Source organism: Hyaena hyaena, unplaced genomic scaffold (genome assembly GCF_003009895.1).
Source record: "Hyaena hyaena isolate Hyena2069 unplaced genomic scaffold, ASM300989v1 scaffold_808, whole genome shotgun sequence".
NCBI lineage: Eukaryota > Metazoa > Chordata > Mammalia > Carnivora > Hyaenidae > Hyaena > Hyaena hyaena.
The window spans coordinates 629268-654472 of NW_024081437.1; the positions used below are offsets into that span (position 1 = coordinate 629268).

Sequence of the window (25205 nt, forward strand, 5' to 3'; positions counted from 1 at the left end):
GGGGGGGGGGGGGGGGGGGGGGGGGGGGGGGGGGGGCGAGCCTCGGGCTCTACCGTGGCCACCCCCGCCATGAGCACCTACCGGAAGCTCTGATGCTCCCGGCCGCCGCCCCCCAGGCGGCCGCCTCGGCTGGAGAAGCGCTCGGCCAGCTTGTCCAGGCCCCGCGAGTACTCGAGCTCCACGTCGGCGCGCCGCCGCATGAACTCTGCCAGCTCCTGCAGCAGCTCCCGCCGCAGCTCGCCCTGCAGCTCCAGGCAGCGCAGCTGCTCACTCAGCTGCCAGCGCATCTCTGTGAGGGGCAGGGACAGCGGCTCAGGCCCCCACGGCAGCCCCCAGACGGAGGAGGGGAAGGACACTGCCCCACCCCCGGGAGGCGCGCTGGGCTCCGGGCAGCCCTGCAGAGAGGGACCTCGGGCTCAGGCTAAAGGGGACCGGCCAGGCCCAAGCCGTTGAAGAACAGGAAGGCCCTTCGCGCAGAGAGGGAGCACGGCCGGTCCGGGCTGGTGGGAGCCTGCCGCGACGGTGGGAACGCAGAGCTGCCGCAGTCCCGTGTGGCCCTGTCCCCAGCCAGGTGCCTTTCGGCTGGGCTTCTCCTCACTCCGCGGCTCCTGGAAAGCCCCTGAGCTGTGTGCCCTGCCACTTCCTGCCCTTCGGGCGCCCAGGACCCCAGGCAGGGCAGCCTCCCCTGCAGACACACAGGGCGCTCTGCCGAGCCTGTGGCCAGCTTGTGGCTTTAGTGGCTGGGAACCCTGCCCTTGGCCCCCCAAGGGGAAAGGGCCACCCCACCGGTGGGGCCAATGGCCAGAGCAAGCTGGTTGGGGGCTGACAAAGGAAAGGGACTGAGGGAGTTTGGCTGTTTTCGGTCCCCAGTTTCCACTCGCCAGCACCCACCCAGAGGGCACCCCACCCCCACCTCCTGGCAGAGAGAGCCACGCCTAGGGCCCCCACACGGCTGGCTTTTGACACCTTATCGCTGGTTGATTTGGCAACCCTGCTTTCCCCACTAAAGCAAAGAACCGCCTGAATGACACGCTTAAGCAACCTGCTACAAACACTTGTGCCACCCACTGGGCACCCAGGCGGGCACGGGGGCTACTGGGTCATAGTTCACCACCCGGGCTTCGGGCAAACGGGTCGCCCACTTACTAACCTCCGCCCGTGCACCCAGGGAAGGCCATTAATCGACTTCTCCATTCCGCACAATGTTGATTACGTACCCAGTCCGTGCCAGGCACGTTCTAGATGTGGAGACAGGGTGCGAGGGCCCTCACAAAGCCAGGATGGAAAAGCAGGTGCAGGCCACAAGTGGCCACGCACGTACTAGAATGTCCAGGAGCAGGGGGTGCCGAGGAGGCCAACCCAGCGAGGTGAGAGCAGAGCTGGAGGTGAGGGCAGGGAGGGGTCCTTCCACGCGAGGCGGGCCAGGAGCTGAAGGAAGTGACAGAGGGCCACGGGGCATGTGCAGAAGGGTGTTCGGGCCCACGCAACAGTGGAGGCTGCTGGAGCCAGTGTGGCCGGGGCGAGCTGCCCCCGGGGTGGACGTGAGCGACACGCCAGTGGGGGCAGACGGCACAGGGCCCGTGGGCAGGGAAGGACTTCCCGCTGGTCACCGAGACAGAGAGGAGACACAGCAGCTGAGCACCGCGGTCTGGCTCCCCCCAGGCTGCCGTGAGGAGGCCAGGCAGAGGTCGGGTGACAGAGAGAAAGTGCCCAGCTCGGGTGGCAGCCGGAGCCACTCCAGGCGAGAAGGCCAGGGAGCAGGTGTGAGAGGAGGTGAGAAGCGGCAGGAGGAGCCAAGGCCACTGAAAGAGCTGTTTACAAGCAGCTCAGTGCCTGTCCTGTGTGCATTGCTGTCCTGCCAGTGACTTCCCAGGGGCTGTGGGCGCGGGGCGGCCTCCGTGAGCGCTGCTCGCCCGGCAGCCCCATCTCCGCGTCTGCCCTCCCTCTGGAGAAGCGTTCTTTCTTTTTTTTTTAATTTTTATTTATTTTTGAGAGAGAGAGAGAGAGAGAGAGAGGGAGGACAAGTAGGGAGGGGCAGAGAGAGAGGGAGACACAGAATCCAAAGCAGCGCCAGGCTCTGAGCTGTCAGCACAGAGCCCGATGTGGGGCTCAAACTCACAAAGCAGGAGATCATGACCTGAGCCAAAGTCGGACCGAGCCACCCAGCTGCCCCGAGAAGGTCTCTTTCTTATTCTCAGCCCCCGGGTCCTTCTCCAGGACTCCAGGCGCCCCAGATGCGGCCACATGCACAGCCAACTCTTGAGCCCCTCTGCCCCCATCCACCACCAGGACTGGCTCCATGTGGGGCCCGGGGGCCCGCAGTCTGCAGGCTTTCCCCCCAACTGCTGAATAGGAGCGCTCTCTTTCCACCGAGGGGTCAAGCTGAGTAAACAGACACCAGAGGCGGGGGCACTTCCTCACCCGGAAGCCAATGCAGAGCAGGGCAGAGCCGAGTGAGAGTGCTCACACCCGCCACCGAGGCCGGGCTCCGACTCCTGGCTCTCCGCTCCATGCGCCATGTGGAGCGGGCTCTTGGCCGCTTGCAGTCTGGACAGTCTTCACCGAATCAGGGTAACAGTTTTGACATAAAACTGAATCTCATTTCATTCCAAGAAAGATCTGAAGTGTCCCCACTCGCCTCACCTTCCTCTGGCGTCTGCCCCGCCCTCCCAGAGCAACAGGTCCCCGGAGAACAATGACAACTGAACGGTGTGGAACAAAACAGCACGCCAGCCGGTTTCATTTGTTCTTCAGGGCAGCCATGCCTCGGCTGGAACGTCCGCTGGCTGGTGTCAAGTAGACCCCTGACTTAGCACCACCTGAATGCAGCGAGCTGGTGCATAGCTGCCACGGCCCCCCCACTGCAGCCGGCCCAGGGCCGCCACCCTCCAGCTCGCAGATCTCAGCTCAGATGCACTCATCTTCAACCCTTCCCCAACCTCCCCCCAAACTAGCTCCGGGCCTCCTCCCACTCCCTTTCTCGACCTCTGCGCTTTCTCCTTCCAGAGTGGTTAGCATCATACTTGAGCCCAGTCGTGTTAGGGGGTGTTTGCTAGGCGCTCCCCACGCGCTGTATTCCCCGGGCCTGGGACAGAAAAGACGTGTGCGCAACATCTGTCTGTCGAAAGGAAGGATGGAATCCACATTCGCCTGAATTGCAGAGCTGGGTCTCGGGCCCCACCAGCACTTCCTGTGAGCAAGGCACACGCTCTCACTTCTGCTGACGAGCAAAGCAGAAGAGAAGATGGCCACCGAAACCACGACTGTGCTGACCTTTCACAATTTAGGGTGTCAAGACGGTGATCCGGGTTTTTGTTTGTTTGTTTGTTTCCAGCATGGTAACAAGTTTCTTTGGGGGGAGGATGGGTTTACAAGCTAAAGTCACTGGAAGCCTCGAGCAGGCAAGGAACACTTTGAGGACGGCCTTGCTCAAAGTCCCGGTGTTTCACTGTGAATTAACCCACCCATATTTGCCGAGTGAAGAGTTTCCAAAGTCCTTCAGCCTCCAGACGTTTTGGGGAGGCAGGTTAGGGGTCATTGTCTCCACCTGAGAGCGATGGAGAGTGAACTCTGGGGTCACACGTCTGAAGACGCGGGAAAGTTTAGGGCCGCAGCTGCTGCCACTGGATGCTCCCTGCTTTCCTTCGCAGGAGTTCCGGCGCCCTGAATAGACCGGCTTCTGCCGCCGACTACGACTTTGCAAAGCTGATTTGCATGAGATTTGCACAAAGTGTTTATCAGAACCCGAGGACGTCCAGGCCCAGAGTGCCGCCCAGCTGGCCCTGCTGTGTCTCTAAGGCTAGTGGTCACTGAGCCACTGTCACCCACAGACGGCGGCCCTCAACTCTGGGCCCCCGCGGCGCCCACGAGAGGGCAAAAACCGGTTTCAAGGCAAAGCCATCACTGCTCCAGCCACCTAGGCACGCAGACTCCCTTACCTCGGCCTCCTCGGCAAAACCGAGGTGTTCGATTTCACTCTGGCTAGAATGCCACTTTCAAGGGGGCACCGGGTGCCCCCTTCCCTCCTCGGGCTCTTTGGGCGAGGTGCAGGGGAAACCAAGGAGGGCAGAGCGACCAAAGGAAGGGAGGGGAGGAAGGGGGAACAGCCCGCGGTTGAGGCCAAAGGGAGGCGGGGAGGCGGAGAGGCGGGCTCGGGCTCGGGCTCGGGCTCGGGCTCCCTCCCTCAACCGGCTCCGGGGGTCGCTGGGCTTGGGGGGGGGGGAGGGAGCGGGGAGGGGAGCAGCGGGCCCTGGGCCAGCGGCGGGACTTTTCCGGGTCTCCGCAAGGGAACTGGGCCGGGAGCGCCCTCTCACCTTTGACTTGCGCCTCATAGTCGGCCTGCAGCCCCCGCTCCCGGCGCAGCTTCCCGTGCGCGGCCATGGCTTCCGGGCGGCCGCGCCGTCGAGCCCCGCTGCTCCCACGCGGCCGCGAGCGGGCCGGGCGCCTGGACCTGGGGCTCTGCAGCCGGCACCCCGCGCCAGCCCCGCCCCGCCCCGCCCCGCCCCCTCCCCAGCCCCCTCCCTCCGCCCGGCTCCCGGGGCGGGGCGGCCCCGGCAATGCCCGTGAGGGGCTCCAGCCTGGCGGGTCCCGCTACGGCTGGACCTTGCCGCCCCCTCGTGCCGAGCGCTGGGCACACACCTGGGCCGCCCGTGCCTGATGCTCAGCTGCCGGGCAGCCAGGGCCTGGGTGAGAGCCTCAACGTCTCCAGCAAGCCGGCAGCCGCCAGAAGGCGGTCTGCTCGCCACTGCGCAACCACGCCCTTCACAGCACCGCCACGGGGCCCTCGATGCCAGTGGGCTGTGCTACCATAGCTGCTCCGGGCCCTGGACTCCCCTGGGTCACCTGCTTCCCCCAGACTCCCAGGACAGCAGACGGGACCTACCCATCTCAACTGCAGCCATGAGAGAGAAGTGCACGGCTGGAGAGGCTGCTGGGAAGTGCCCAGGGTGGGTGGGGAAGGAAAGTCAGCGGGGGAGAACATAACCTCGGCCATTGTTCCCCCAGGGCCCCCCTTGTTGCAGGAGAGCAGGGTTTGGCTAAGGTTCCCCTTCTGCTCAACCCCATAGGGCGGAACAAGCCTCATTTCCCCATAGGTAGTTACCACTTCCTACCACTTCCTGCTGCCGGAAGAGACTCCTCTGCCTTTCCCCCTGCAGCTGCACCTGCCCTGTTTTAGGCTTGGCGCTGGGGGGTTCAGCCATCCTCTTCCCCCTTCAGAGCAAGGCCTTCGCCAGCCCGAGGGCAGATCTTGGGGCCTCCCTCCACCCCCCTCTACCAACTGGAAGCCGGACGGCTACAGAGTTTCTCCATTAAACTGGGAAGGCACGATGCAGGTGGCAGCTGACAAGCAGGGCTAGACAGTGGTCTCCAGTTGGCTGGGAGGGAGACCCCAGGGGAAAGATGGCGGGAGAGGGGCCCAGGCAGTTCAGCTCCAGGCTTGTGCCGGGGGAGGCAGGCCCGTAGTGCCCAGGGCAAGGAGTCCCAGCAGCCACGTGTGTGCGTGCATGTCAACGTCAGGCCCTGTGCAGACGTGGGCACATATGACCTCGACCTACAGCTCTGGGCGGAAGGGGAGGCTGCGGAGGTACTTCCTGCCTTTAAACTATGAACGGTTCTTTTGCCCAGAAGGGGAAAACATACCTCCTCAGCTCCCCGACCACCCGCCCCAACCCCTGCCCTGTACCAAGGCCCTTCTCTCAAGACAGCATGTGTCCACGGGGACTGGGTTGGGAGGCCTGGGAGCTGGCCGGATGCCAGCAGCCCCGGGACCTGGGCCTCCAGAGGGTAGTCTCAGCAGTACCACTGTCTGAGGCCTCCAGCAAGGCCGGGAGCCCCGTCCAGAAGCACGCATAGGCACTCGCACCCCCAAACCCGCTCCTGTGTCTGGAACCCATGCACCTCATCAGCTAACTCCAACACACCTTGTCCCCCACCCTCCATCTGAGCCCTGACAGGTCCCTCAGTGTCCCTCACCCATCCGGCAGAGCCATGCACAGAGATCAAGCCCACAGGAAACTGCTGTGAACTGGCCTCAGCCCCTACTTTCAAATGGACGGACTAGACGGAGAGGAGATCAATGGGGAGACTGTTAGCTAACCCGGTCAGAGCGAGACTACATGAGGGCATGAATCAGGCAGTGAAGGTCCCACATGAAGATGCTGTGAGGCCCCTATTTTCCTACAAGCCTGCTTTCCAGAAGTTTAAGAATGGGGATTTCAGGGGCACCTGGGTGGTGCAGTCAGCTACGCGTCTGACTTCGGCTCCGGTCATGATCACACCCCTCTTCGAGCCCCACATGGGGCTGTCAGCTGTCTGCATGGAGGACGCTTTGGTTCCTCTCTCTCTCTCCCTCTCTCTGGCCCTCACCAGCTCGTGCTTTCTCTGTCTCAAAAACACATAAAAACATAAAAAAAAAAAAAAAAAAGGGGGGGGGTGAGGCCTTCAGAGGGGCGCCTGGCTGGCTCAGTCGGAAGAGCGTGCAACTCCTGATCTCAAGGTAGTGAGTTCAAGCCCCACGTTGGGCGCAGAGATTACTAAGCGAATAAAAAATAATTTTGGGGTGACCAGGTGGTTCCGTCAATTGGACCTCAGACTCGTGGTTTCGGCTCAGGTCATGATCTGTAGTTTCGTGTGTTCGAGTCCCCGCATGGGCTCCGAGCTGAAAGTGTAAAGCCTGCTTGGGATTCTCTTTCTCTCCCTCTCTCTTCCTTTTCCCCATTCATGCTTGCTACAGCTCTCTCTCAAAATAAATAAACTTAAAAAAAAAAAAAAAAAGGATGAGGGCTTCAAGGGTCAAGGTTGTGCACCCGGTCTGCGTATAGGTGCGTCCTGTGGGGAGCCGTCCCCGGAGCCCACCCCCAGGCCCACGGCGAGGAGGTAAGCGGAGGCCGGGCTTCCGGCCTCAGCTCAGCTCAGCAAGCCGACACCGAGGCGTCCCCTCCCAGGGGCGGGCGCTGCAGAGACAGGGGAAGCGCTGGGCCCCAAGGGCCACTCGGGCCTGCGGCTTCCCCTCTCCCCTCCCGCCCCGCCGCGGCCGCCACCTCCGCCCAGGAAATCCGACCGCCTGGGGGCGGCCCAGCGTCTACCCGCCGCGGGGTACGCAGGGCGCGGAGGGCAGAGGGCGGTCCAGGTCCCTGTGGGCGGGGAGTGCAGCTCGGCGCCGCCGTGGGAGCCTCCGCGGCTCCCTCCCACCGGCGCCGGGGCGCGGCCGAGGCAGCGCGCATACCCGCCCCGCCGCTGGAAGTCCAGCCCCGCCGCCGCCAGACCAGTCAGAGCCTGGGAAAGACGCCCGCCGCGGCTTGCGAAGCGGAAGGGTCTGACGTCAGACGCACGGGGAGGGGCGGGACTCCGCCTCCCCACCCTACGGCGAGCCGGCGGGCTTGCGCAGGCGCACTTTTCCGGCCTCCCCCTCTCTTGTCTCGGCTTCTCAGGCCGCCTGTGGGTCACGTGCCAGGCGCCAGCCAAAGAGAGAACGGAGCTCCGGGCCCCCGGCGGCGAATTACTCAGCCTAGCAGGGGCGCGGGGTACCGTCTGCGGTGGCAGGCGCCTGAAGTACAGTGACGGCTCCGGAGTGCTGAGCTCCGCTGGGAGGTGGGCAGCCCCGGCACGGCCTGGCCAGGGGCTAACAGCAGCAAGTGATAGTGCTGCAGCCAGAGGGAAGGACGGGGACAAAGGCACAGGAGCAGATCTTAGGGTTGGAGTAAAGCCATGAAAAACGGAGGACTTACAGAAACAGACCCAGAAACGCAGAGCAAACTGCTGGTTGCCAGAGGGGAGGGGGTGGGGCGATGGGCAGAACGGGGGAAAGAGAGTGCGGTAGCCAGGCTTCCAGTTCTGGAGTAAGTCAAGGACTAAAAGGCACAGCATAGGGAAGATAGACAATGGTACTGTGACAGCACTGTATGGTGACACAGGGTAGCTGCGTTCCCGAGCACAGCATAATGCGTACACTTGGGAAGTCACTGTTGTACACCTGAAATGTAACATTGTGTCAACTACAATAATAAAAAAGGGTTTATATTCTCCCTGAGATGACATGGTGCATTTGTGAAAACCCAGAGGGGCACCTGGGTGGCTCTGTTGGTTAAGCGTCCAACTCTGGATTTTAGCTCAGGTTATGATCTCACTGGGTTGGAGCCCTGAGTCGGGTTCTATGCTGACAGCACGGAACCTCCTTAGCATTCTCTCCCTCTCTCTCTGCCCCTCCCCTGCTCACACTATCCCCCCCACCCCAAAATAAAACATTAAAAGAAAACATAGAATGCACAACATAAAGATAGGGAAATAAACCCTGGACTATAGTTTATGTTTCGCTATTGGCTCATCAACTATAACAAAAACATTTAATAGAAAAATTATTAACAGGGGGCGCCTGGGTGGCATAGTCGCTTGAGCGTCCGACTTTCGCTTAGGTCATGATCTCGCGGTTCCTGAGTTCGAGCCCCGCGTCGGGCTCTGTGCTGACTGCCAGCTAGCTCAGAGCCTGGAGCCTGTTTCGGTCTGTGACTCCCTCTCTCTCTGACCCTCCCCTGCTCACGCTGTCTCTCCCTCCCCTAGAAATAAATAAAACATTAAAAAAAAAAAGAAAGAAAGAAAGAAAAAAAAAAGAAAAATTATTAACAGGGGAAACGGGGGGCAGGAGTAAGGCGACACGGGACTGCACTGCCGGCTCAGTTCCAGACACCTAAAGACTCTGCTAACAATGGTCTGTTCGCTATTTGCAAATGAAGGCTTAGGTTAGGGAGCACATCCACGGGTATTCTGGTGGTCGAACACACAGGCCTTGCCGACCTTCTGGATGGCAGGGGAGGGAGGAATCCAGCACGGTTGCCAGGGCTCAGGGCAGTACCAGGAAGGACAGCCTCGGAGAAGCCCAGCGAGCAGCTGGACTTTATGCATCAGGAGCCCAGCAAGGGAGCGGCAGAGCATCTGCTCCTTCTGGCTTCCGGAAGTCCAGGGTCTCCCTTCCCTGGGCCCAAAGGTGCCGAGAGCCATCAGGCTTGGGAGACCCACCTCCAAACCCCTGATAATGCTCTTTCCTTCTACTTGGGCGGGATGCGCCATGCCACAAGGCTGTGAGGTCCACATGCCGGGGACACAGAGAGGCCGGGGAGAGGCAGTCCCCACCCCCCGCCGCCACGGTGCACAGCAGCACACACAAACTCCCCAAGGCCACTGGGTGAAGTTTATTGTGAAACCTCGAGGGCGAGGACAGGAGGGGCGGGTTGGGGGAGGGGGGGGGAGGGCAAGTGCAGGCTCTAGGAGGCCGAGTCGGAGGCCTCTGAGCTGTCCTTGACATCGGTACTCTCTGTGGTCTCGCTGACCTCGCTCAGATCCTTGCTGTCACCACCGCTATCTTCAGCAGCCAGGCCCTTGTCCTCACGGCAGGCCTCTCCCGAGCTTGGAAGCGAGTTGCCTCGGTTCTCCACCTTGTTCTCGATGGAGCCCAGCACCACGTGCCTGCCCTTCTCCTTCAGCTCGAGGTGCCGCCTCAGCTGCCGCCAGGAGCCCAGGGAGAGGCAGGAGGAAGGAGACGGGTCTGAGCCTCCAGGCCACGGAGGCCCCCCTCGCCACCCAAGCCAGGGTTCAGGGAAGCCTGCAGGACTGAGTCAGAAGACCTGGGTGGAGTCCTGGCTCTGCCCTCTGGGGACCTGTTTCCGGTCCCACACAGTGAGGGTGCCCCTGCCCCCCCCCCCCCCCCCCCCCCCCGCCCTGGGGTCGGCTGCAAAGCCCTCTGAGCAGCCCTGGCCCCTGAGGAGCCTGGGGCAGGCTGCTGACTTTCTCCCCCTCGGCCCAGCTGTCTTACCCCTGAGCCCCGGGAGGCCCTAGTTCTCAGCACACCGAGGGCCCTCCTCCCTCGCCTCTCACATCACGCCTCAGGCGGCACAGGCTTCTGGACAGAATGGGATCTCGGGGCGATAGACTCCTTTAATCCCCACCAGGGCCCAGCTCCCCACCTGTCAGCTGAAGAAACTGACGTGAACGGGGCCATGACTCCCGGCAACATGGCCGCCAAGGCTGCCACCAGTCCACGTCGCCTCTGGCCAGAGGGCCTCCTACCGTCTCCGCTCCCCCAGCTGCCCCTGAGCGCCGCAGGGCCTCCTGTGCTCTGCCTTGCTTTTCTGCATCTGTGAGGCCCGTGGCCCGGGCCCCGCAGGACACTCACCTCATCAGCCATCTGGGTGAGGTCCCGCTTCATCGCGTACGCATCTTCCCCATCTGCGTAGTATTTAGGCTCCACTTCGCTGATCCTGGGGGCGGGAGGTGGAGAAAAGGACGACCCAAATCAGGGGACAAATTCTCGTCCTTCTAGCGTCTCATCGCTGCCAGCGAGCCAGGGTATCTGTTTCTCCCCGAAGGGCCCTTTTGAAGACAGCGAGCCCCATTTCCAACGTGGCCTTCCTCTGCGCGGGCCGGCAGTGGGCGGCAAGCAGCACCCGGCGCCTCCACCCCCCTGGGGCCTGCCCCTGTCCCGTGTCCCTCACCCAGAATGTGAGCTGCAGCCCTGGGTTCAGCTGTGCCCTTGCCTCCACACCCGGTTCCGTGTCACTCACTGAGCAAGCAAGGCGCATTCCCGGGCCTGGCACTTAGAACCGAGGAGGCGGAGCGCTGCAGGTGCCCCGGCCTCCGTTCCTGACAGTCACGGCCAGGCCATGTGGCCCCCGCTCTGAGCAGCTCAGCGGCTGCGGCTGCACGGCCTAGGAGGGCCCTGCCAGCCCTAAGACCGTGGGCTTGCTAGCCGCGGGACACAGCTACGTCCCGGTCAGAGATCCCTCCTGGAACGCCCTTCCCAACAGTCCCTCTTTATCCGCCACCAAACCGGAGCTGAATGCTGTCTCAGCGGGGCCCCGGCCCAGCCTCGCTCTCCGGCAGCTTTCGCCGCCGTGTCCTGGACATATGACTTCCCTGCCGGGCTTTCTCTGTCCCGTGCCAGGCACACAGAGACTCCCACGTCCCCGAGTGGACCTGCCCTCGTCCGTCAGGACACCCAGGGCTCTGGATCCTTCCACTGCTCTGGCCGACGGCCCTACCTGCCTGGAAGTGCTGGTTCTGTAGCACCACGTTCTCCTTCCTCCTGGTCCCTCTTAGATGCATCTAGGTGCCAGCTCAGCCCAAGTCCTGCACCTTGGCTTATCCTCATGTCCTGGGCCCTCACCTCTCCTCCTGAACCTTTACCCCAACACCTGCGTGCTCCTCACCACATCGCCCTTCGCCTGGCCCCAGCCAGCGTCAAGCGACACGGCGAGCCTCACCAAACACTCTCCCGCATGGCGATGCGCCTCCAGCAAACTCCAGCAGGCAGGTGCCGTGGCCACAGACACTGGAGTCCACAGCCTGCTGCCCAGCCTGCTCCCCATCTCCTGCCTCCCCCATCCTCCCGCCTGGAAGGTGGCTCAGCCCATCTCAGCTGCCTGACGCGCCAGAGCTGGGACCACCCCGTTCCATTAGAAAACTCTTGGTCTACTTACTGAAAGTTGAGGGTGTTGGAATAGAGGTGCAGGGCGGCCCGGTTACTGCAGGGAACAAGGCACTGCTGAGCTGCGCAGACTCGGCCACACAGGGACAGCGTATCCGTATCCTCCCCCTCCCCCCACCGATCTTCCCCCCCAAACCAGGGCACCCCAGGACCGCCATCAAGACAGGATCTCCTCCCCACCCCTCCTCCTCCCTCAGCCCTGGCTTCCACCTCTTTCTGACATGCAGGGAGACGTATTTGGCATTGAAGTTCTCTATCATGGCTCGGGAGGCCTGGTCCATCAGCTTTTGTGCCAGGCCGAGGCGCCGGTGGGAACGCTTCACAGCCTGACGGGAGAGGGCGGGGGACGTTAGGGCTGCCCCAGGCAAGCCCACCTCCACCCCCCACCACAACCCCGGCCGAGCCCCACGCACCAGGGAGGTGATATGTCCATGGGGCACGTCATCTGGATCCTCCTCCCTACAGCAAGAAACGAGAGGCTAGAGAGGAACCTGGTACAGATGCACCCAGCGCCCACACCCCCAGCATGTGCCCAGAGCAGGAGCACCAAGTCCTCTGGTGACTCCAAAGTTCCCCGAGACCCGCCGTGGGGGACAGCTGAGACACTGAAATCCACTCGTGTAGCCAAAAGACAAGTGCAGTGTCAACAGACTACAATGGAAATCCTGATGGTGCTGGAAAGAAATGAGCTACCAAGCCCTGAAAAGATGTGGGAAACTTTCAACGCATAGGACTGCAGTGAAAGAAGCCAGTCTGAAAAGGCTCCATACTGTTAAGATTACAGTCATTGAACATTCTGGAAAAAGGCAAAACTACAGAGACAGGAAGTACGTGTATCAGTGACTGCCATGGGGAAGCAGAGGAGAGAAATGAAGGAACACAGGAAATTTTCAGCGCGGTGGAACTACTCTGATTCTATAAAGGCAGACACCCCTGGTTACACATTTGTCTAAATCCGTAGAAGGCTAAAATACAAAGAGTGAACCCGAATATAAAGCAGGGACCTTAGTAATGACATGGCAATACTGGTTCATCAGCTGTCACCAACATCCTGCATGACGTTAATGACAGAGAAAAGTACGGGGCAGAGGGCAAGGGGTACGTGGGAACTCTCTCTACACTTGCCACTGGGTTTTTTGTAAACCCAAAACTGAACCAAAAAGCAGTCTATTGATTAATTAAGACAAGGAAAAGCAATACAGGCAGCATCCAGCAGGCGCACATTGATGCCCACCCCCCAGGCTTCGGTCTCCTTCCTTCATGACTCACATTTTGGCGAGGACGTACCCCACAATCTTCCCGTTCTCATCCTCTGCGATGTAAGAGAGCTAGGTGACAGGGAGGAGAAAGAAGTCAGAAAAGGACCTCTTGTCAGAGCTGGAGGAGGCAGACACTTGGTCCCTCTGCCAGCCTGTCACTGTGCGCATGACAGAAACGGAACGGGTGGCGAGTTCAGTGACAGCTCCTGACCTCCGGGGCCAGTGACTTGGTTTCCTTCCGCACACCCCACTGCCGCTGCTCCCTAGCCGCCCCCGTTGGGTTTCCTTGGCCTGGTCCCCCCCCCACCCCCGACACCGGCCCCGTCCGCAAAGTGCAGGGACGCGCACCTGGGGCCAGGAGAGGCCGTGGTAGAAGTAGTACTTCATCTGGTAGTTCTCGGGCAGGCACAAGAGATTGCAGTGCTGCATGTTCATCAGGTCCTCCGGCTGCGGGGCGGGAAGGCCCAGGGGCTGTGGTGACTCAGTAGGCCTCCGCCACGTTAGAACCCTGCTCCCTGTCTACTCACCGACCCCCACCCCCGCAGGGCTGGGCGGGCGCCCGCGACTATCTGTCTCTTCATAGGCGCGGCGCACAGCCGCTGTGCAAAGATCATCTGTTCCGGGAAGGGACGTGAGCGCCGGGAGGCTCCGGGAAACCATCCGGCGGAGTCCCGACATCCCTATTCCGGTAGGTCCACCCCACGGGGACGGTAGCCTTCACCTGTCCGTGCCCTGTGGCCGCAGGCACGCGGGGCTGCCGGCCCCGGGCTCGGCCGGGCCCCTCGGGAGCATGCGCACGCGGCCACCGGCCCCCGCACCCACGCGGCGCGGACAGCCTCCCGCCCCTGCCCCTCACCCTCGCATTGCGGATGTTCATAACGGCGGCGGGGCTCGCGGCTCCCAGCGGATCGTAAACGCGCAGTCAGCTGCCGCCGCGCTGCAGGGCGACGCCGGGGCGGCCAGGCCGGGGCTGGGGCTAGCGCTGGGTCTCCGGGCTCACGGGAGTGGCGGCGGAAGGGGCGGCGCGCACCCGGCCCCGGGCACGGGCCGGAAGTGCGCGCCGCCGAACCCGCCCTCGTGGCCGCTCGGCCAATGCAGGGGGTGGGCCGGTGCGGGGGGTGGGGCCCGTCCGCGGGGCGGGGCGCGGCGCGGCGCGGGCCAATGGCCCGGCGAGCCCCGGCGCGGGGCGGGCTTGTCGGCGGAGTGGGCGGGTCCAGCGCGCGGGGCGCTACCGGTCCGGGTCCTTCGGTACCTTCCCGCCCGCTCGGAGGTCGCCCTCCTCCCGCGGCCCCCACAGACGCGCGCACATGGCCACTGGAGCGGGCTCGGTTTTATTTCGCGCCTTCGGGGCTGGGGACGGCGGGAGTGGACCGCGTGCCGGGGCTCTGGGCGAGGGCGAGGCGGCTCAGCAGGGCGTCCAGCATCTCCTCGCACATGGCGAGGCACCTCGGCACGTGGAAGCAGCCTGCGGGGAGAGGCACGACAGCGGGTTGGGAGGTCCACGGATAGCCGACTGCCCCGAGCCTCTCCGGCCCTGCCCTGTCCCCCACTCACCTTTGAAAGGACCCCCCTTGATGGTGAGAGCGACCTTCCCCTCGCGGTTCAGGTAGCCAAACCATTCACCATACTCAGGATCGCGAAACTGGAATAACAAGACCGTGACAGCCAGCACCTGCAGGAACCTCCCAGGTGCCACAAGGCCAGGGAAAGGGGCGCTCGTCGTCCCCACCGCACCGCACCCCTGGGTCAGAGCTGGGGCTGGCCCCAGGTAATGTGGCTCCAGAATCAGCGCTTTTAAAAGCGAGACGGTGTCCAGGACGTAGACGAAAACATGGGGCTTTTTCCTTCTGCCTGGCGCTGGGCGTGTGCAGCCAGCTCACCCGCTGGGGAAAGGGCCACGGGCTGTGATGTGACATGCTACAGGAGAAGGACTAACCAGCACCCTGTTTGGGGACGACAGAAACCTCATACATGGGGATCGTGCTGCTGGTTACAGAGATCCCCTGGTTCTACAAATGAACTGAGCACTTAAGATGGACGCGTTCTACTGTGTATACATTGTACCTCAATAAAACTGATAAGGAAACAAAAGTAACTTTGTAGCAAGTTACCTCCTCGAAGTCCTTGCTCCCTCCTTCCCAGGCCTGTCTTCCAGTACATGAGACTGTAGACATCCAGCACAGAGATCTGACTCTTGCCTGCCTCCGCACAGGCCCCAAACACACCTTCCCCTCCCTCAACGCCACCCGAAGCCTGCCCCTGCCCAGCAGCTCCGTTGACCCATTCTATGTTCTTTCCTTTCCTCTGCCGGCTTAGGACCGGCCACCTATCCCCTGCTGGCCTGTTAGTTCCACGCAGACACTCAGGATGGACCTCAGAGCCCTGACCTAGACCCTTCTCTTTCTTCCCCTGAGAGACACTTCAGTGGACCCCTTCTTGGAACCATCCTAGAGGAAACAATGACATTGAAGTTCACTATCAAAATGTCTTTATGGTGATGCCTCTGTGGGGCACCTGGGTGGCTCATTTGGTTGAGTGACTGACTTCAGGTCAGGCTGTGATCTCGAGCCCCCGCATTGGGCTCTCTACTGTCAGTGCAGATCTGTCAACTTCAGATCTCCCACTGTCCATCCCCACGCTCATGTCCATGCTTCCCCCTCAAAAGTAAATAAACACTAAAAAAAAAAAAAAAAAGGTAAGTTGGGGCCTATGAGCTGCTGTATTCTTCATAGGGGCTAAAACTAGTCCTGCATCTATCCATGTGATTTTTCTAGTGACTTTGTTCATGTCCTTACTTATTTTTCCACTACTTGATCTGACACAGGAAGAATTTAACTGCTTTCCTGTCCAGGTTTTCCATGGATGTCTGAATTTTTGCTTTTTGTGTTCTGTTACGTTGGTTGGCGCATAATGATTTACCTGTTGGTGACAACCTTTGTAATTGCGCAGCGCTATCACTATCTCTTGAGAATGTATTCTTTACATTTCACATTATGCAATTAACACTGCTGGCCTCTAACACATGTTCTCTATGAATGCATTCAGTATGAATCGCCCCAGTTGTCCTGGTTGGTGTGTTCGGAAGTAGTGATGTGTGTGTGCACTGCCTGGAGATGCCTCTCTACCTGCAGTGGAATATGAACACACTTGGGATTTCTATGAGTGACAAGGTCGGGCACTGCTATACCACTGTGGAGGCAAATGCTGAATTCCAGGTCGAGGTCAGTGCAAATGAGGGTGTAGTTTTCTCCCAGGTTCCAAAGCCCACACCCCAGAATGAGACCCCCTGTAGTCCCTCCGATAGCCCTACTGGGGTTTCCCAGTGCAGTGGATCATGGCTTGAGAAACACATCAGGAATCTTCTTCATCACCAGGCTTAACACCTCAGGTGCCCCCTGAGCAGCAGCTGGTACATGACTCTGCTCATAGTGCTTGGCCTCTGGGGGACCCCTGGCTTCCTTCCTACCTCACAGCTGATTCATTCTTGCCTCCTTTGCTGGCCCCTCGTATCCCCTCTTCTCTCCTCTTCAGCACTCAAAAAGCTTACTTTGCCTCACGGCTCACAGTCTCTTCTATGTTCTTATAACCCGCAAGTGATCGTGGCCAGCCCAGACCTCGCCTGCTCGACCAGACTCCGACCCCTCTGCCCACTGCAGCTCGCGCCCCAGGCCAGGCCCCGGTCCTCAGTGGCCAGGACGGACTGCTACATCCTCCCGTCTTCCTGATTTTGCCCGTGATCTAGAGTCTCCCTCCCAAAGCCCCAGGACCCAGTAATGCCTAAATCACACCAAGGTAACTCCTCTGCGCAGAGCGACTCCTGCCTTTACTCTCTCCCACTCGCCCCCCACCCCCGCCCCAGTCCCCTGCCCCCGCTCCATTGCCACAGCCCTCATGGCCATCTCCGTGTCTGTTTCCTTGTTTATATTTGGTCCCTCCTCCCACAGAAACATCAGCTCCAGAGGGGCCGCTCTGTTGACTGACTAGAGGGTCCAGACCTCTAGGAACTGAGAGCAGCCGAGGGGCCATGCCCAGTGAGGGGACAGGAGGGTGGCGTGGGATCAGCCTCCCCAGCCCAGCACAGCGTCCCCTCCCACAGCCCAGAAAGGCCTGGGCAGGAAGGGCTGCCCGCTGGTTCGTCCACACCCGTTCCAAGCCCATAGCCCACGTACCTGGCGGAAGGTGTACTCGGCCACCTGGTAGAAGAGGTGCAGTAAGGCAGGGTCCCCGCTGTCACTGTAGCCCATGAGGAAGGCAATCATGGCCTCACTGTGTGGCCACCAGAGCTTCATGGCCCACTCCAGCTGAGAGCAGAGAGCAGGTCTCTGAGAGCCCTGGGTCCCACCCTCTGTCACCTCTGTCAGCAGGAAAGCCACCCCCATTCTCCAGACCCTGGCTCAAACCCATCCGGCCCAAGCACGATGTCTCTGAGGTCTGAAGGGCCCCTCTGAATGGGACTAGCTTCCTGACTGGGGTGCACCCCGAGTAGCCCCTTCCAAAAGGCCGGGGTGGGGTGACCTCTCTTTTAACCCTGGAATCGAAACCCTGTCTTCTTGTTAGTCCATGTAACGCCTCTCGGACACTCGGCTCCCGCTGGTGGCAGGCTCAGTCACCCTCTGTCGATCTCGGCAGGATGAAAACATAATCAGAGGCAAGAGGAATAAGGGAGCAAGTCTGCCCCAGCTGCTGATGCCTCAGGAGCATCCAGAGAGCCTTTCAAAGACGAGGGGGACGCACATGAGGTTGAGGGCCGCCGGCAGAGAAGTTAAGAGTTTGTCACAGGGTCATGCTGGGCAAGTTCGCCACTCCGAGACGCAGGTCCCCCTCTGAAACGGGTGATGACAGCACCCACCTCCCAGCAAAGAAAGCCTTGAACAAACTAGTACCATGGGCCCCGGGCACATTCCCACCTGGGTGGGGCAGAGGCCATCAGCGTCCTGGAAGCAGAAGAGGCCTCCGTGCTCAGGGTCCCATCCAGAGCGGAAAGGCAGCAATAGGAACTTATCAATAACGTGGGCTCGAAGTTCAGGGTCGCCCTTCCTGATGGCATGACGGAGCAGGAACCAGCCAGCTTCCAGCGCGTGGCCTGCCAAGTACTCTCGGTCAGGCAGGCAGCGGGTCCTCCTCCAAGCAGGGGAAGGGCGGGGGGGGAGCTCCTGTGGCGCCCCAAGGTGGCTCCCTTCCCCCTTCACTAACAGCCACGCCCCTGCAGAAAGCTTGCCCTCCGAGTCTGTCCTTGACCACTCGTCTCCTGCTGCAGACTCCCCAGCCCGGGAGGCCCGTCCCCTGCTCCTTGCCTGGCCCTCAGCAGCAAGTGGAGGGCACAGATGGAGCGAGGCAGCCTCCAGGCACTCCCCACATCTGGAGCCCAGACCCCAAGAGTGAGCGTCCCCTTCCCCCAGCCCACCCTACTCCTCACCTGGGTTCTGGTGTCTCCCCAGGCAGCCGGAAAGTTCCTGGCCATCCTCTGACACGTTCTCCAGCACAGCCTGTCCATCCCTCTGACGAGGGAGGAACGGGAGAAGGTAAACGTGTCTTCAGCCCCTGCCATCCAACCAGAAAGATCCCCCCTCTCCCTTCTCTGTGACCTGCAGTTTGGGGCAGGCCTGGCTCACAAGGGCAAGTTGAGAAGACTTGCACCTAAGGGCCTGGGTGCATTCTGACTCTCGCTTCAGGCTGGGCCCTGAGAGGCGGGAAGGGTGACCACTGAATGAGGGCTGAGACTGGGTTGGCTGTCCTGGAACACACAGAGACCAGGGGACTTGGGTCTGGCCGGGATTCCTGCTCCCTCTCCCACGCCAGGGGCTCTGGCACCCTCCCTCCTGCCCTCGGGCCCTCTCCCCGGGGCTCCCCTGGGCCCTCCGCCTTCCCCAGGGTGAAGGGTCCTGAGCTCCCCTGCCCTCCGTGTCTCCCCATCTGTAAAGGGGACCATGGGGGCCCAGCTGGGGTGGGTGTGGTGGGTGTGGGCAAAGGAGGTGCTGCAGGGGGTGGGGAGTGGGGGGGGGGAGTCAGCCTCCTGTCCCCTGGACGCGTCCCCAACCTGGACATGCTGCAGGATCCTCTGGGCGCACCAGTCCCCCAGCTCTGCATAGTTGCCCGCCAGCTCCTCGTCCGCCTCCCCGAGCTGGTCCACGAGGTTGAGCAGCATCATGGGCACCGCCATGGACTCGGAGGCTGGGGCCCCCAGGAGCCAGGGCCGGCCCAGCCCCGATGGGTCCTCCCGCACCCAGTAGACGATCTGATCCATCATCTCTACTGCTTCACTCTGGGTGGGGAGAAAGGAGGCGAGGGGAGGGTCCGGGCTGAGTCCGCATCCCACGTGGTCCAGTCCCTCGGGTCCCGACCCGGCCTCCTCCTCCCTCCCCCCGACTCATGAGATGCCTTCACTGAGGGCCAACTCTGGGCCCCATGGCGGGGGCGGGGGGCAGCCGGGGTGGATCTGCCCCACCCTGCTTCGGGGCTTCCCAGTGTGGGTACAGGCCACTCCCAGGCAGCGAGGTCTCCAGGGGGCTCCAGGGAGGACGGAGAGCTCGCTCCTGGCCAGGGCAGGGCATGGATTGGTCCCTCTGGGCTTGGTGCTCAGCGCATGGATTCAGAGGTAGAGACTTCTGGGAGAGGGCACCCGTGACAGAACAGCACAATGAGGGGGGCGTTGCCAGCAGCCCTGGGGGCCCAGAGGGAGGGTTGACATTGACAACAGACCCAGCTTGCAGGTGGAGCCCCGGGAGGAGCCTTGGACACAGAACTGGAATGCATCAGGTGGCCACTGTCCAGCTCAAGTGAGGGCAGGGCGACTCACAGGGCAGCCTTCCTCCCGCACACCTGGTAACGCGCTTCCCCTGTCGCCCTCCACAGCTCATTCATGGCCATGGTGTAGAAACACTCGCTGAAGATGGTTCGCTGCACCTTGACCGGACGGCCGTCCCGCGTCAGCACAAAGGCACACTTCTTTCCAGGAGGTGCCACTCGGGCAAAACGCAGCAAAAACTCGCCACCTGGTGGTTGAGAGGTCGGCATGCTAGAACTTAGGCGAGGACACTGTCCCCTTCCCCTTCCTTCCCACCCGTGAGTGTCCTTCCCACCCGTGAATGTCCCGTGAGCAGCCCTTCACTGCTCCTCGACCTCTTTAGGAACCGGAGCACACTTGGAGGTGCCTCTGCGGAGATGGGGGGGAGGGGCACCTGCTTTAGCTGCATCCAGAAGTTCAGGGCTGCGGAAGCGCTCGAGTTTTCGGTACAGGCGACAATACATCCACACCTGCAGGGGAGCAGAGGGAATATGGCTTCAGTGGAGAGCAGCAGGGTCCTCAGGGCTGGGATGAGGAGTCCGTAGGCGCCACCGTCATGGGAGGAAGAGTGTGGAGGCGACCAGCCTTGTGTGTGTGGACCGCGGACGGGCTGAGCTGACGTCCCCTACCTGCCTCCCCTGCAGCCACACGTACTTGAGGTCATCATACACCTGCCCGTCTCGGCCAAGGCACGTGAAGAATCCCCTGCGGGGTGCACAGGATTAGCGAAGGGGAAGAGGGGCTGCACGCACCCCTCGGCCCCACTGCCCTGCTGGGCTCAGCAGGTCTGAGTCTGCAGAGAGCGAGGCGGGGGCTCAGGAGGGGCAAAGATGCCTGCTGAGGACACCACAAGGGGGCGACGCACCCATGCTCCTTGTCGTGGGAGTGCTCCATCCAGAAAGCCACCACACGGTCCAGCTCCTGCCGCACACGCTCCCTCCAGGCCTGCAGAGCCTCCGGCTCGGGCTCCTTTCCCATGTCCTGAGGGAACTCGGGACTTGGAGACACAGCTGCCCTGCAGACCTCCCCAGCTTCTCAGGTCCCAGCCTCCTCGACAGGTTCCCCTGGACCCCAAGTCACCCCAGGCTCCAGTGGACCCCAGGACCACCTGACCCGCCCCGGTTAGGCCCCCAGGCCTTGGGATCCAGACCTCAGGGTTTTCCCCCTCCCACACTGTTGCTCGAGGCTGCCCTCTGGCCCAGGACTGACCCCACTGTCCTGGGAACCTTTCATGACACCGGCGTCCCCACTACGGGCCCCACCACTGGCCTGCGGCACTCGGAGACCCCCGCTCATCCCTCCTCCAGGAAGCCAGACGCAGCTGGGGAGCTGGTCGTTGTCCCGTGATCGTCATTCCGCTGACCCAGCAGCGCCCCACCCGACCCCTCCTCCGGGAGGTTCCGCAGAGCCTGGGGGCGGGGCTTGGCGGTCGCGCGGCTCCGCCCCCGTGTTCCGGCACCGCCCCCACGCTCTCCGGGCCCGGACCCTTGGGCCTCCCCCCCTCCCCGCCCCCTCACCCCCCCCACCCCGAGTCGGAGGAGCCGGGCGGTGGCCGCTGCTGGGCGCCCTGGACTCAAGATCTTCCTGGGGAGAAATGCCGGGTGAGCTGGCGGGACAGTCTGGCGTGGGGAACGCGGGGCTGGCTCCCCCAACGTCGGCTCCCAGCCACTTCTCACCACCCTTCAACTGAGTTGGGGTTGAGGGGCGAGTGGGGGAGGGGCTGGGCAGGGCAAGGCAGCCCAGGGCGGTGGCCCCAGCTCGTACTTAGGGGAGGTCCTAGCTTTGGGTCCAGCTGGGCTTGTACCCACCCGCACTGTTCACAGATGTGTGTCGTTATGGTATTTCCCTTCCTGTCCCGCCTCTCCCCCTGCCTTCCGTGCAGTCTGTCCCCGTCACGCCTAGCCAAGGACAAGCCTTGGTATGTGGGAGGTTCTAAGGTTCCTGGCCTTGGGTCCAATGGATGGCGCCTTGGCGGGTCCCGAGGCAGACAACTGGCCCCACTTCTGTCCCCACGCGTAGGCCTCTCCCCAGAGGGCTGCAGAGTGCCGTGCTCAGATGTGAACCAGCACCCAAGATGCTGTACTGGCATGGCTGAGTGCCTCGCGGGCCACCTTGAGGCAGGTGGGCCGAGGGATGGGGGAGCGGCGGGTGGAAGGAACCCCTGCAGCCCTCCCCGGTGTAAGCGCGCCCGGCCATCTGTCGCACGCCTGGCGCGTCTGCGCCGGCCCCTCTCCCTCTGGGGCCAGCCCCGCGCGGGCCCTTTGCAGCAGCTGGCACGCATCCTCCCGCACAGAGGCATCGTTCCTGCTGCTCCAACCTGAGGGACACACGCCTGCCCTCTCCCTGGGCCCCTGCCCCCTCCCCGCCCCCCCGCAGGCGACTGGGCTCCAAATCGGATTAGAACTGGTGCTATGGGGAAGACAGAGCCATGGCTCCTGGTGTCAAGATGGGACAGGACAGGACCCAACACAAGACACTGAGCCCAGTGGAGTGAGCATTGGGGAAAGATCGCCCTGGGCGGCTTCCCAAGAGAGATGGCCATGAGCTGGCACCGCGTGGGCACACGCACACCAAGGGCAGAGAGGGAGTGACTGACTGGATGAGACTGGATGAGACGGTGATGAGGACCCTCTCTCCCCACACCCCTTGGGTCCCTAGCAAGAGCGACAGGACAGGACACGGCACAGCCCCTGCTGGCTGGTTGGTTGGCAAGGAAGTACTGATCCGATCTGTTGAACCCTGGCGTGCCACGTACCCTAGAAAGAGCACAACAGCGGGGCTGGCAGGAGCTAGTTCAACAGAAGTTCCGCTCCTTCTTTTCCCCGGGGTGGGAGACGGCTCACTCCCGCAGCACCTGCTGACCCTTGGGCACGGGAGCCTCCCCGCAGGCGATTATCGGTGCATCCTGGGCAGCAGACACCACGGGGGCCCTGAGCTCTGGGTGGAAAGAGCCCGGCTCCGTCCTCCCCGGCCATCTGAGGCGGCCAGTGGCTGGGGACCCGCTCTCTAGACAGGGAGTCAGAAGCGGCAGCCCAGGGAACCCTTTGCCTGTGTTTGGAACCATGGCTACCGTGGGATCTCCTGTAGGCAACCGGGTCCTGACCCAGCTCAGTCCCAAGGGTCATGGGCCTTGGCACAGCCTTGAAACTCAGGAGGTGACTGGGAAGCGAAGCGGCCTTGGACAGAGAAGTGCCCAGGTGGGGCGGGGTAGGTCCTGAGGGCGGCGCTCCGCACCTCCAGCCTCGTCTCTGTGAGCCCGGACACAGTAAAAGAGCAGGCCCTTATTTCAAAAAAAGTCTTTTAATTGTTCAAAATAGCACAAAACGACATCGCACTATGGTAATATTGAGTCACGGGGGTTACTCTACAATAGATGAACGGGTGTACTGTTCTCAGAAACAAGAGAAATCAGAGGGCGCTCAGGACAGGGGACAGGGAAGACAACGGGACCAGGCGAGTGGGCTCCAAGATGACAGACTAAACGTGACATTTTCCACAGCGAAATCTACTATAATACAACAAACCAGAGGCCCCAGAAGGTGTGGGCCAGTGGCAGGGGTGTGCGGAGGCCGGGCCCCTCACTGCAGCCGTATCTCCAGGGCGGAGACGGGGGGTCCGAAGGGACCGGCTGCTTGCCCAGACTCGGCCCGCACAGCCTGCCCGCAAGCCTGGCTCAGTGCCTGAAGCCCGGGTGTGGGGTGGGAAGCCGGGTCGCCAGCCACACCGGGCGGAGCCCCGAGCCGCCTGGGTCAGGCCCTAGGAGGATGGCCACGGCCCTGCAAACTGATAGAGCTGGTGGCTGGTGTGGATAGCCCGCCTCTTACCCAGGCTCCCTCCCGGGGGACGCTGCACCCCTGCCCTCCCAGGCTGCCTGGGAGACCGAGCTGCCCTCCATCCCCTGAGCCCACCGCTTTGGACACCGCTTCGTGTGGAGATGGCCGCTGCCGGGAGCGGCGGCTGAGGGCGGCAGCCAGTCCAAATCATTTGTGCCAAGCGGGGGACCCGGGGGCGGAGAGTACGAAGAAGCCAGGACCTGTTCCTCCTCCGGGCGACTGTCGAGGTCAGTCCGAGCATAGAGCAATCACCCATGGGGAGTGAGCTTCAAGAGCTCACACCTCCTCTGTCCCAGAGGCCTGGGGATGAGCGAAGGGACAGATGGCAAGGGCCGGCAAGAGGAAATCGGGCCAGGTGGCCAACATCACGCCTACAGGGGAGAGTCCACGCCTCTTCTGCCCTGGCTGCCCCCAGCTTTTCTTCCAGAAAGATCCCTGCCAAGACTTAGCCAAAGAGAGAAAAGTAAAAGTTTAAAAAAAAGAGAGAGAAAAAGATACACATTCTGTACACAACTAACAACAAAAAAGGGACAAAACCCCACACGCTAAGGCTAAAATTACAATAAAAATGTTAACTTCATCAATTCCAACTTAAAAAAAAAAAAATACAACAAATGCAGCAGTTGGTGGTGTGGCCCCTACCCCAACCCAGGGGCCCAAGCCGGGCTGGCTGGAGGCCACCCTACGCCCCGCCGGGAGTCAGGACATTTGCACAGAACACTGCTCAGGCTGCCACGGGCTCGTGCCTCCCCCTTTCTTGCTCTCTCTCCTCACGTTCTAGCTCTCTGCCCAGGAAAGAAGAAGGAAGGGGAGAGGGGCAGAGTACGAAGGCCGCTGAGAAATCGCCGGGCTGACGGGACTGGACAAAGCTCAAGCGCGGGCCCGCAGGGCGGCAGGAATCGCAAGGGTAACAGGTAAACTGGAAGCAGAGGGACGCCTGGTGCGCGGGCGCCAGGCACCGCCAGTCTTGTCGGGCAGGGGCGGGGCAGGGCGGGGCAGCACCCCTTCCGCCCGTGCGCTGCACCCCCCCCCCCCCGGAACCAAAGGGAGACACTGCAAGAGGCGTGCTCTCCGCTCTCTCCATCTCTTCTTCATGCGAAGTCTCTGTGCAGCGCCCACGGAGCGCCCTGGGGTGACAGGGGGCGGCCTGGGGGGGGGGCGCACTGCCATAGGGCCTGCTCACTGCTCTTCCGGATCTGGGCTCTGCCTCCACCGCAGCGATGATAAAATGTGCTTTCTCGAGATTATTTTAAAAACAGAGAGGGAGAGAGAATGAGTGGCGGCCAGTGGCTCCTGAGGGTGAGGTGTGAGCGCCGGGTGGGTGGGGTGGGTGGGCCCTGGCGGGTGGCGTTCCTGAAGCAGAAGGGGGTCTGGCGGAGAACCCAGGAGCAGGGAGCTGCCTCTCACTGACCATCTGCCTTAGACTTCTTTGGAGCGGATTTCCTTGGAAGGAGAAAAGAGAGAGGGAGCAGCCTCAGCGCGGGCCCTGCGGGTGCTGGGAAACCGCGGGCGGGACTCGAACCTCTCCAGCTGGGACCTGGGAGTTCACAGCCAGCCAGCACCCCCCAGTCCTAAGCAAGAGAAGGGCTGTGCCACTTCCACCTCCTCCCAACAGCCGCACACCCCCAGCCTTAGAAGGTTCCCGCAAGGGGCTTCCCGCTTACATTTCCGGGGAGGACATGGGCCGCTTGCTGGCAGGCTTGGCGCCAGAGCTGTCTTTACTGGTTTCTGAAGGGAAGGACGGCACGGTGAGCAGCTCGGCAGGGCGTGCGGGCAGGACGACTTCGGCCACACGGCAGCCAGCAGGCCAGCGTGCGACGGCAGGGAGAACGCGCCCCCCCCCCCCCCCCCCC

At 62.1% G+C, this 25205-nt stretch overlaps 4 protein-coding genes across 11 annotated transcripts in view; all 4 read right to left on the minus strand.

Annotated features, from left to right (window-relative positions):
• Window positions 1–4439, minus strand: part of ARHGAP4 (Rho GTPase activating protein 4) — a 17220-nt gene extending 12781 nt beyond the window's left edge. The window contains exons 1-2 of the mRNA XM_039219276.1: window positions 4314–4439; window positions 79–289 (exon numbers count right to left, since the gene is read on the minus strand). Of these exons, the coding sequence (XP_039075207.1) occupies window positions 79–289; window positions 4314–4380 (278 nt within the window). The 5' untranslated portion in view covers window positions 4381–4439. The remainder of the gene's footprint in view (window positions 1–78; window positions 290–4313) is intronic.
• Window positions 4440–9165: 4726 nt separating this feature from the next.
• Window positions 9166–13801, minus strand: NAA10 (N-alpha-acetyltransferase 10, NatA catalytic subunit). Of its 4 annotated transcripts, none has more exons than XM_039219246.1 (8): window positions 13263–13484; window positions 13084–13206; window positions 12746–12804; window positions 11890–11935; window positions 11687–11802; window positions 11469–11513; window positions 10166–10250; window positions 9166–9494 (listed from the first exon to the last, which is right to left on the minus strand). In XM_039219246.1, exons 1-8 carry the CDS (start codon window positions 13347–13349, stop codon window positions 9258–9260), a joined length of 798 nt encoding a protein of 265 aa, XP_039075177.1. In that variant the 5' UTR covers window positions 13350–13484; the 3' UTR covers window positions 9166–9257. The 4 variants fall into 4 exon arrangements, with proteins under 4 accessions (XP_039075177.1, XP_039075178.1, XP_039075179.1 ...); XM_039219247.1 differs by lacking the exon at window positions 13263–13484 and adding an exon at window positions 13592–13801 and having other exon boundaries at window positions 9258–9494; window positions 13084–13182; XM_039219248.1 differs by lacking the exon at window positions 9166–9494 and adding an exon at window positions 9501–9603 and having other exon boundaries at window positions 13263–13492.
• Window positions 13802–14047: 246 nt separating this feature from the next.
• On the minus strand, window positions 14048–20861 carry LOC120221707 (renin binding protein). Its single transcript, XM_039219245.1, has 11 exons — window positions 20729–20861; window positions 20385–20500; window positions 20149–20224; window positions 19914–19989; window positions 19555–19727; window positions 18773–18997; window positions 18152–18233; window positions 17643–17818; window positions 16905–17036; window positions 14290–14377; window positions 14048–14200 (listed from the first exon to the last, which is right to left on the minus strand). The coding sequence occupies exons 1-11, from the start codon at window positions 20813–20815 to the stop codon at window positions 14067–14069; spliced, it is 1365 nt and encodes a 454-aa protein (XP_039075176.1). The 5' UTR covers window positions 20816–20861; the 3' UTR covers window positions 14048–14066.
• A 1938-nt stretch (window positions 20862–22799) lies between these two features.
• HCFC1 (host cell factor C1) overlaps window positions 22800–25205 on the minus strand; it is a 26748-nt gene continuing 24342 nt past the window's right edge. For all 5 annotated transcript variants that reach the window (XM_039219225.1, XM_039219224.1, XM_039219223.1 and 2 more), the window contains 2 exons: window positions 25017–25080; window positions 22800–24795 (listed from right to left, as the gene is read on the minus strand). In XM_039219225.1, the coding sequence (XP_039075156.1) occupies window positions 24756–24795; window positions 25017–25080 (104 nt within the window). In that variant the 3' untranslated portion in view covers window positions 22800–24755. The remainder of the gene's footprint in view (window positions 24796–25016; window positions 25081–25205) is intronic.

Bases quoted from the DNA above. Each gene is read 5' to 3' on its own strand.
- LOC120221707 (XM_039219245.1), bottom strand. From the start codon at position 20,815: ATGAGCGGGGGTCTCCGAGTGCCGCAGGCCAGTGGTGGGGCCCGTAGT. The intron at 19,990-20,148 runs GTAGGGGACGTC...GCTCCCCTGCAG, and splicing joins TGTGGCTGCAGGGGAGGCAG to GTGTGGATGTATTGTCGCCT. The intron at 18,998-19,554 runs GTGTGCGGGAGG...CTCCCCACCCAG, and splicing joins CAGGGGAAGCGCGTTACCAG to AGTGAAGCAGTAGAGATGAT.
- NAA10 (XM_039219246.1), bottom strand. From the start codon at position 13,349: ATGATCTTTGCACAGCGGCTGTGCGCCGCGCCTATGAAGAGACAGATA. The intron at 12,805-13,083 runs GTGCGCGTCCCT...CCTGTCACCTAG, and splicing joins ACGGCCTCTCCTGGCCCCAG to CTCTCTTACATCGCAGAGGA. The intron at 11,514-11,686 runs GTGGAAGCCAGG...TGTTCCCTGCAG, and splicing joins TCCCTGCATGTCAGAAAGAG to TAACCGGGCCGCCCTGCACC.